This window comes from Sebastes umbrosus, chromosome 5 (assembly GCF_015220745.1).
Source record: "Sebastes umbrosus isolate fSebUmb1 chromosome 5, fSebUmb1.pri, whole genome shotgun sequence".
In the NCBI taxonomy this organism is placed as follows: domain Eukaryota; kingdom Metazoa; phylum Chordata; class Actinopteri; order Perciformes; family Sebastidae; genus Sebastes; species Sebastes umbrosus.
The window spans coordinates 33,422,059-33,432,493 of NC_051273.1; the positions used below are offsets into that span (position 1 = coordinate 33,422,059).

Consider the following 10,435-nt stretch of genomic DNA (forward strand, 5'->3'; position numbering starts at 1 on the left):
AGGTGGGCTCTCAAGGTGGACCCGTTTTTCTCCTTTAAGTGACAAGATTTTCTCAGCTTTTTAATTAATTATTAACATTTCTTTTAACCGTTTTAAACGATAGTGTTAATTGGTTAAAATGCTTGATGTCGGTTAACGGTTAAATGGTTAATTATTAATATCCGAACTGTCCACACTTATCAGACCTGTGCATGACATATATTAGATATATAGAGATATGTTTTGCTTTTTTAGACATGCCATGGATGTAGCTTGATGGATGTCAGTGTCGGCCTCAGTTGGTCAACAGCTGGTTCGATGGATCTGGTGCACAGAGGATGAATCCCACTGATTCTAGAACCCTGAATCTTTCTCTCTCTGAAGGACCATCAGCGGGTCAAACCTTTTATTTTTTCAGTGCAACTTTTCAACATCTATTTGATCAATTAAAGTTGAGATTGACTTTATAACAATAAAGCAAAAATATTGGAGCAATTGGGAGCTCCAGAAGGTTGATTGGTTCTGTAAAAATGAAGCGTAAACGCATGTTAGCTGAACAGCCCTGACCCTAACTCACTATTCTGGGTTATGACTATAACTTTAAGGCTGATGCAAGTCGTTGTAATAACAAAAAATACTGTTGCAAAACACACTTTTCTTTGTACTTTATTTTTGTACTTTATACAAATTCACTTGATCAGCATAACTTCAGTCTCAGTTGAATATTTACAGCAAATGATGAGAGAAATTAGAAGAAATTAATTCATATTATTTATTTATATTATTATTTATTTTATTTTATGTTCATTATTATGCACTGGTTGTGGGAGAACTGGATCACCCAGATCGAACCCGTGCGTAACACAACAGTAGGCAACACTGACTACTGATGTGGCGCTGAGAGCTCAAGCCCTCGCATTCATTCAGAAGGAAAAAGTCAATTTTTCCTTCAAGATGAATGACACATTGAAGACGTTTTTTATCTATAGGATAAATCCAATTATTCACTATATATGGGATAAACCGGAGCCCCCGGAAAAAAAACATAAACCACTTTACCACCTCGTCATGGCGGCAAGCATAGAAGAGAAGCACCCGCACATGCAGGACCTCTGTCTCGGTGGTGCCATCAGGTGACCTTTGACGGCGGAGGCGATACGCTCTCCGACAGCCGCTTGACCCCCTTTCAAGGACACCAGCACCCACGTCGCAGTGCCCCACGTCTTAATCAGGTCCCGGTAAATGGCCTTTTCGAGGTTTTCCAATGTTTCTGGGCTGGAATCGAAAACGAGACCCTCGACTTTGGCCCACGTTTGTTCAAAAAGGCGCTGGATGATGTCATGGACGTTTGAAAGGGTCCAGGTCACTTTTGCCTTCTTGAAGATCCGCGTGACCAGCCTCTCCAAGATCACCTCGACGCAGTTTCTTTTTTGTTCGTTCTGTGCTCGCCGTTCAGAGTCATCACGAAAAACCGGGGCAGGCGGTGCAGCGATTGCCAAAGGTTTCTTGGCCCTGGGCTTGGTCCCCAGTATGGCGTGTCTCATATTGTCAACGAGGTCGTTGGACTGAAAGATCTGCCACCATCTGGCCAGAGACAGGAAACCGAGCACCTTCCGCTGCAAGTCGGCGCGCATGTTAGCACGTATCACCGGCTCGGGGATGATCTCTGGCCCATGTAGGATGTGTGTGTAGAGGAGATCACTTAAGACCTTTGTGAACTCCAAGACTCTACCGGGGGGAATGTAAAGGTGCGGACTGCCGAGTCCCAGAAGATCGCGGTTTTCTGTTTTTTTTATCAGATCGTTAATCTTCTTCGTGAGAGACTTCGCTGACTCCCGACTGTGAACTTTGGAGCCCCGTTGAAATTTTTTCCTCATCTGTGCCACGATGCGATGGATGCACGTTTTGGCAAAGCACTTTGCCAAAAGCTTCTTAATTCTGCTTCCGATGCTTTTCTTGGAGCGTTTCCTCTTCTGCTCTGGCGGAGTCTGTCTTACAGCATCTTCGGCAATACTCCGAGCGATTTCTTCCGCGACGTCTTCAATCTCCCGAGAGTTTTGAGATTGCAGCAGCGTGTACTCGGAGTCCGGCACGTCAACCAAGAGAGGTTCGGTGATGTCGTTCAACTGCTTCTTGATGATGATTTGGACAATAGCGATGTCTTTCATCGCAATCACGACGTCCGACGAAGGCGTCGCCGCATGGCAGTCTTCGGCGTCTGAGGGTTCCGGTTCCACATCTGATTGTTCGCAGATGATCCTCTGCTTGCGCGGTCGAGGCGAGAACACCGACTTCATCTTGCCGATGAACGCCTGGCACATTTTGCAGGCGTGCACAATCATGCTATTGAGTCTGCTTGGAGGAGTGAGGCGCTGAACTATGCCCTCGGGGCTGGAGAGGGCACTTCGGACGCTCTCCGAAACCTCTTCAGAGATCAATGTCGTCAAGCTTTTGGAGCTCGGACACTGAACCGAGACGTCGACACCCAGAGCTTCGGCAAAACCCTGAGAGATTGTGTGTCCCAGATTGATTTGGACGTCGTCCTCAGACGCCAGGGTCGTGCTCCCGAGAGATTTCAGGAAAGCTTTTGTCAAGGCCGCTGTCATGTCCAACAGCAACTCTCCCATCATGGTCATAGTGGCGTCGTCGGGGCTGCCGGATTTCAAAAATCCCCACTGATTCGCCGTCATCCCCTTAAAGAAGGAGTTGAGCAGCTTGGAAACAACGCGACGGACGTTGAACTCTGGCATGATGGCTTCTGGCTGGGAAGTTCTTGATGATACCATGATGCTGATTTACGGTCAATTCTTGTCGATGCTTCGTGGTTTTTGGAGAGAAATTCACTGCTTCTCTCAGTAGATAGTCTGATGAGTGAAAATAATCGTTAGTTGCAGCCCTAATTATTATTAACTAACATGTAAGCTGCATTTAAATGTTGAGGCTAATTTTAACTGCTTCATATACTGTTGGGAGGTTTAATCTAAAGCAATGCATTCATAAAATTCATAAAATTCATACCTCTTTCTCTTGAGACTTGAAACTGCTTCTCTCAGTCGATGTGTTTCGTCTGATCGAGTCTTCAGATTCAACTACAGTTGTGTGATTCTGGGACTCTCTCCTGAATGTCACTCCTTTATGATGTCACCGCTCCTTTAAGATGTCACAACTGATGTCACCACTCCTTTAATTCATCACAGTGTTCCATCTGGTGATGTCACGATGCAGTGATGATGTCACGATGCAGTGATGATGTCACCACTGCTGTGATGTCACCCAAACACACACACACACATGCACACTACACACACATACACGTGAACACACACACACATGTGCACATTACACACATACACACACGTGCACAAACACACACTAAGGTCTCGTTTGGGCCCTCACTGCATTTTAAAATAAAAGCACAACATAATAAAAGCACAACATCAACATAATCACTTCCTGTATTAGATTGTTTTGTCCACCTTTACACCGTCACTGTGTGTGTTCTTTCCACCTTGAGTGATGGAGATGCTGTCCAGCTCTCTCACAGTCACTTGTTGACCTGGTAAACTCACCTGAACCTGTCTGCAGAATGTGGACAGCCGTAGTTTCCCCCACATTTATAGGCTTATTGAATGAACTAATGTATGAGTTATCTTTACACTTAAAAACACACGCCCCCTTAAAATAACCTCATTTATTTTCATTGAATAAGAGTGCATTTACGTTTGTAGTAAAACAATACACCATCATTGTGATATGTATTGTACACCTTACAGTGAAGGTGTCAATAAATACATATCTAAACATAATAAATAAGGTTTAATGATCTTTAATTACAACAGTTCTGATCGGTCTGGAATAGGCGTGGTAAATAAAATAAATTAATTATCTGTATTTACAAATAAATCATCACCATACTAATATATACAAAATACACGTGACTATACAGTCTAACACAAGTTAACTAGGACGTATTATAAACTTAAGAAACATCAAACAATCCCAACTTAACAAAGAAACCCCACTACCCACACCCCTCTCTCTTCCCTGCCACTTGGTTTGGTCTAACGGTGTGATTGATGGCAGCTGGAGACCTCAGAGAGAGAGTGATTCATTTAATTTAATATTTTTTTTTTTACTAAGATGGCTCTTTTGATAGTAAAGGTTGCTGACCCCTGACCTCGGGTGTCTCCCCTTAACTAAACATTAAAGAAGCATTCTTGCTCTTTTTGCAAAAACATATACATTTATAGTTGTTTATATATGTATGTATATATATATATATACATACATATACATATATGTATATATATGTATATGTATGTATATATATATACATACATATATATATATATATGTATGTATATATATATAACACTTTTCCAGATCCATGGACTCTATTTTAACCATTAATCCCACTGAAAAATAAGATAATTGTCCTAGGGTCAAGGCAGGTCAAACCTCCTTATCAGTCAACCCTGATTTCAAATCTAATTGCTGACATGCTACCCTTTTCCACTCCTTTGAAAATTACAGAAAGACAAACAAATAAATAGTTAAATAGCTCAATAAAACTGTAGGCTATTGTTTGGGAAGGGTCACATGTTCCCCCTCTTGAGTGATTCAAAGTAATATTTAAATGATAATTGAGAATTGAAAGTAGACATATTAGACTTACACATAATGTAAGTTTGGATTAGAAATGAGGAATGTTTTGATGAAAAAATATAGAAAAAGTCATTCAATTCAAAAGGGTCATTTTATTTACTGATGACTGCCATATAGTCATAATGACTGTAATGGCTGCTGTCAAGTCACGCATGGCAATTAATAAAGCTCAAGATATGAGATGCAATGGAAACCGGTCCTGCTCGTACCTTTGCAGTTTGGCTGCTGAGCTAATGTTGTCAACTAGTTTCACAGACTGACAGGACGAGCTGCTGCTCAGCTCCGAGTGCTCCAGAGATCCCGATTAAGGTGAAGAGCTTGAAATATCATTGTGATGTGCTTTGAGAGTATATTTGAGGCGTTTCGACTTGTGTTTACTATGCACTAGCATTAGCTGTCGGTTGTTACTCGACTGCTACCTCGCCATAGACCATGTGGTGGTTGAAAAACGGCGTGTGCGGTTAGCTAACGGTAGATAATTTATCGACCGACACTCAGTATTCTGTTGGCAAACCACTACATGTTGCTAACGTTTTACAGTTCCCTCTCTAACAATCCATCCTTTGCTAGAAATATACAAACTGCTGTGTGCACGCTTGAGTTGAGTTGTGCACTGATGACAGCTGATTAAAACAAAAACGTGATAAGCCTGCTGTCGCGATTTTATGGGGACAATTGGACATAAAAGGGTAACAGTGACAGGACTTTTATGTTCTGGGATTAATCACAACAGCAACATCTGGATCAAACCAAAATATTGTCACCCTGCACACCTGAAATCAAGTCATATTAAAGTACAGGGATATATCCTGGATAGAACAGGATGTCTGGTTAAAATGCAGCATTGAGCTGTCCTTGGTTTTTAAATATGTGAGTGTGGACTGAAGCAAATTCCAATGCACTCGGGTGCATAGCGTGACCAAGCCTGAGGCAGTATTTTCGGAGAGCACCTTTTCCTAATACGTTTGTTCATTACTTCATGATGTCAAGCTCCCATGACGCCCAAGTTACAGATAGAACATATTTCATTTGCAATGTCAAAAGGCACATTGTGTGTGCGTCTTCTCTTCCTCCACTTTCTCAAACGGTCAAGGGATTAAATTGAAAAGTCAGGATGTCAAAATGTTCATATAACAACCACTTACTGTGAGGAACGTAATGCCTGGTTACTGGCTATTTCAAGACCATTTTTTTTTTTTTTTTCAATTGCTGTGCCTGAGACATCTTCGAGTGTCTCTTGTAGTCACAACATCTGTCAGGTTTTTTATAAAGGCTTCCTATGGACCTTGACATAGGTGTAATTTCAGTGGTGGATAAGATGTTAATGTTGTTATTGGCATGTTGCCTGGAAGTGCTCAGATCCTGAAGGACAGCCTCTTTACAGGCGTGTAATGTTCATTTATATCCGCACAGTGAGGCTGGCTGGTTAAGTTACTTTACACAGGGATGCAAACACAAGTATGGTGAAAAAGGAGAGAGAATGCAACATCATAATATCATATACCCATGTTACGAAGGCCTATGCTATATGCTTTAATTAATTAGAAATTCCACAAATATCTGGAGTAAATTTTGGCCGGAAAATATTGTTCCTCTGGCACATTCTAATACCACTCTTCCTTTTTATTTATTTTTTTTTTAATTAATTGTATTTATCTATTCATTTTCTACCATGAATATTATATCTTACATTGTTTCTATTCTTTTTTTGTAGTCGCCCCCTCACTCACTGATCTTTTGTATTTTGTGTATTTTTATTGATCTGAAGTATTATTATTATAAGTATTATTGTTATATGTTTATTTTATTTTTTTATATTTTTTTCTAATACCACTCTTCCATCATATACACTGATTTTAATTATTGCATATTTTAATGAGTTTACATGCCTAACTGTAAACATGTAGAGAATTATTGTAAAAGAGAATCAGGTTTCTTGTGTGTTTTAGCCCACACAGTCTGTAAATAAATATTAATATTTGTTGTAATTAAAGATCATTAAACCTTATTTATTATGTTTAGATATTTATTTATTGACACCTTCACTGTAAGGTGTATCAAGACATATCACAATGATGGTGTATTGTTTTACTAGAAACATGAATGCACTCTTATTCAATGACAATAAATGAGGTTATTTTAAGGGGTGGGGGGGGACGTGTGTTTTTAAGTGTGAAGATAACTCATACATTAGTTCATTCAATAAGCCTATAAATGTGAGGGACACCACGGCTGCCCACATTCTGCAGACAGGTTCAGGTGAGTTTACCAGGTCAACAAGAGACTGTGAGAGAGCTGGAAAGCATCTCCATCACTCAAGGTGGAAAGAACACACACAGTAGACGGTGTAAAGATGGAAAAAACAATCTAATACAGGAAGTGATTATGTTGATGTTGTGCTTTTATTATGTTGTGCTTTTATTTTAAAATGCAGTGAGGGCCCAAACGAGACCTCAGTGTGTGTGTGTGTGCATGTGTGTGTATGTAGTGTGTATGTGTGTGTAGTGTGCACGTGTGTGTGCAGTGTGCACATGTATGTGTGTGTAATGTGCATATGTGTGTGTAATGTGCATGTGTGTGTGCGCAGTGTGCACGTGTGGGTGCATGTATTTGTGTGTGTGTGTGTGTGTGTGTAGTGTGCACATTTGTGTGTGTGCACGTGTGTGTGTGTATGTTTGGGTGACATCACAGCAGTGGTGACATCATCACTGCATCATGAAAGGAGTGGTGACATCAGTTGTGACATCATAAAGGAGCGGTGACATCATAAAGGAGTGACATTCAGGAGAGGGTCCCAGAATCACACAACTGTAGTTGAATCTGAAGACTCGATCAGACGAAACACATCGACTGAGAGAAGCAGTTGTCTCAACAGGAAGAGGTATGAATTTTATGAATGCATTGCTTTAGATTAAACCTCCCAACAGTATATGAAGCAGTTAAAATTAGCCTCAACATTTAAATGCAGCTTACATGTTAGTTAATAATAATTAGGGCTGCAACTAACGATTATTTTCACTCATCAGACTATCTACTGAGAGAAGCAGTGAATTTCTCTCCAAAAACCACGAAGCATCGACAAGAATTGACCGTAAATCAGCATCATGGTATCATCAAGAACTTCCCAGCCAGAAGCCATCATGCCAGAGTTCAACGTCCGTCGCGTTGTTTCCAAGCTGCTCAACTCCTTCTTTAAGGGGATGACGGCGAATCAGTGGGGATTTTTGAAATCCGGCAGCCCCGACGACGCCACTATGACCATGATGGGAGAGTTGCTGTTGGACATGACAGCGGCCTTGACAAAAGCTTTCCTGAAATCTCTCGGGAGCACGACCCTGGCGTTTGAGGACGACGTCCAAATCAATCTGGGACACACAATCTCTCAGGGTTTTGCCGAAGCTCTGGGTGTCGACGTCTCGGTTCAGTGTCCGAGCTCCAAAAGCTTGACGACATTGATCTCTGAAGAGGTTTCGGAGAGCGTCCGAAGTGCCCTCTCCAGCCCCGAGGGCATAGTTCAGCGCCTCACTCCTCCAAGCAGACTCAATAGCATGATTGTGCACGCCTGCAAAATGTGCCAGGCGTTCATCGGCAAGATGAAGTCGGTGTTCTCGCCTCGACCGCGCAAGCAGAGGATCATCTGCGAACAATCAGATGTGGAACCGGAACCCTCAGACGCCGAAGACTGCCATGCGGCGACGCCTTTGTCGGACGTCGTGATTGCGATGAAAGACATCGCTATTGTCCAAATCATCATCAAGAAGCAGTTGAACGACATCACCGAACCTCTCTTGGTTGACGTGCCGGACTCCGAGTACACGCTGCTGCAATCTCAAAACTCTCGGGAGATTGAAGACGTCGCGGAAGAAATCGCTCGGAGTATTGCCGAAGATGCTGTAAGACAGACTCCGCCAGAGCAGAAGAGGAAACGCTCCAAGAAAAGCATCGGAAGCAGAATTAAGAAGCTTTTGGCAAAGTGCTTTGCCAAAACGTGCATCCATCGCATCGTGGCACAGATGAGGAAAAAATTTCAACGGGGCTCCAAAGTTCACAGTCGGGAGTCAGCGAAGTCTCTCACGAAGAAGATTAACGATCTGATAAAAAAAACAGAAAACCGCGATCTTCTGGGACTCGGCAGTCCGCACCTTTACATTCCCCCCGGTAGAGTCTTGGAGTTCACAAAGGTCTTAAGTGATCTCCTCTACACACACATCCTACACGGGCCAGAGATCATCCCCGAGCCGGTGATACGTGCTAACATGCGCGCCGACTTGCAGCGGAAGGTGCTCGGTTTCCTGTCTCTGGCCAGATGGTGGCAGATCTTTCAGTCCAACGACCTCGTTGACAATATGAGACACGCCATACTGGGGACCAAGCCCAGGGCCAAGAAACCTTTGGCAATCGCTGCACCGCCTGCCCCGGTTTTTCGTGATGACTCTGAACGGCGAGCACAGAACGAACAAAAAAGAAACTGCGTCGAGGTGATCTTGGAGAGGCTGGTCACGCGGATCTTCAAGAAGGCAAAAGTGACCTGGACCCTTTCAAACGTCCATGACATCATCCAGCGCCTTTTTGAACAAACGTGGGCCAAAGTCGAGGGTCTCGTTTTCGATTCCAGCCCAGAAACATTGGAAAACCTCGAAAAGGCCATTTACCGGGACCTGATTAAGACGTGGGGCACTGCGACGTGGGTGCTGGTGTCCTTGAAAGGGGGTCAAGCGGCTGTCGGAGAGCGTATCGCCTCCGCCGTCAAAGGTCACCTGATGGCACCACCGAGACAGAGGTCCTGCATGTGCGGGTGCTTCTCTTCTATGCTTGCCGCCATGACGAGGTGGTAAAGTGGTTTATGTTTTTTTTCCGGGGGCTCCGGTTTATCCCATATATAGTGAATAATTGGATTTATCCTATAGATAAAAAACGTCTTCAATGTGTCATTCATCTTGAAGGAAAAATTGACTTTTTCCTTCTGAATGAATGCGAGGGCTTGAGCTCTCAGCGCCACATCAGTAGTCAGTGTTGCCTACTGTTGTGTTACGCACGGGTTCGATCTGGGTGATCCAGTTCTCCCACAACCAGTGCATAATAATGAACATAAAATAAAATAAATAATAATATAAATAAATAATATGAATTAATTTCTTCTAATTTCTCTCATCATTTGCTGTAAATATTCAACTGAGACTGAAGTTATGCTGATCAAGTGAATTTGTATAAAGTACAAAAATAAAGTACAAAGAAAAGTGTGTTTTGCAACAGTATTTTTTGTTATTACAACGACTTGCATCAGCCTTAAAGTTATAGTCATAACCCAGAATAGTGAGTTAGGGTTAGGGGTCATTCATCCTCTGTGCACCGGATCCATCCAACCAGCTGTTGACCAACTGAGGCCGACACCGACATTCATCAAGCTACATCCATAGGATGTTCTGTCAGTAACATAGTTGACAATTTTTGCGGACATTAATAAACTGAGATATTTATTTCATTTAAATGTGAAACCTAAGTTAAAAAAATATTTTCTCTAAAGTATTTAGGATTTAAAAATTAAATAAACAGAAAATGCTAACTTAAATCATTGTTTTCAGGCCAAGCCCCAGTCAACTGAAAAAAATGGACATTGCAAAAACTTTCAATTAAGGACAAGTTCAAGCTAAATGAAACATAGTGTGCGCAAAATGTTTGTCTGAATTCCAACATATTCAAACCAACATTCATTTAAAGTCATGTTTCTGGCCAAATGATGAATGTAAGTCCAGTCTCCCTTTAGCTCTGTTTTGGTCTCTACCAACTGCTG

The 10,435-nt window shown here is 42.1% G+C and overlaps 2 protein-coding genes across 2 annotated transcripts; one reads left to right on the top strand and one right to left on the bottom strand.

Moving 5' to 3' along the window:
- Positions 1 to 737: 737 nt before the first annotated feature.
- Positions 738 to 3,200, bottom strand: LOC119487879. The gene is made up of 2 exons (XM_037768942.1): positions 2,998 to 3,200; positions 738 to 2,843 (listed from the first exon to the last, which is right to left on the bottom strand). The coding sequence occupies exon 2, from the start codon at positions 2,763 to 2,765 to the stop codon at positions 1,035 to 1,037; it is 1,731 nt and encodes a 576-aa protein (XP_037624870.1). The 5' UTR covers positions 2,766 to 2,843; positions 2,998 to 3,200; the 3' UTR covers positions 738 to 1,034.
- A 4,228-nt stretch (positions 3,201 to 7,428) lies between these two features.
- Positions 7,429 to 9,776, top strand: LOC119487884. Its single transcript, XM_037768946.1, has 2 exons — positions 7,429 to 7,525; positions 7,671 to 9,776. The coding sequence occupies exon 2, from the start codon at positions 7,749 to 7,751 to the stop codon at positions 9,477 to 9,479; it is 1,731 nt and encodes a 576-aa protein (XP_037624874.1). The 5' UTR covers positions 7,429 to 7,525; positions 7,671 to 7,748; the 3' UTR covers positions 9,480 to 9,776.
- Positions 9,777 to 10,435: the final 659 nt, after the last annotated feature.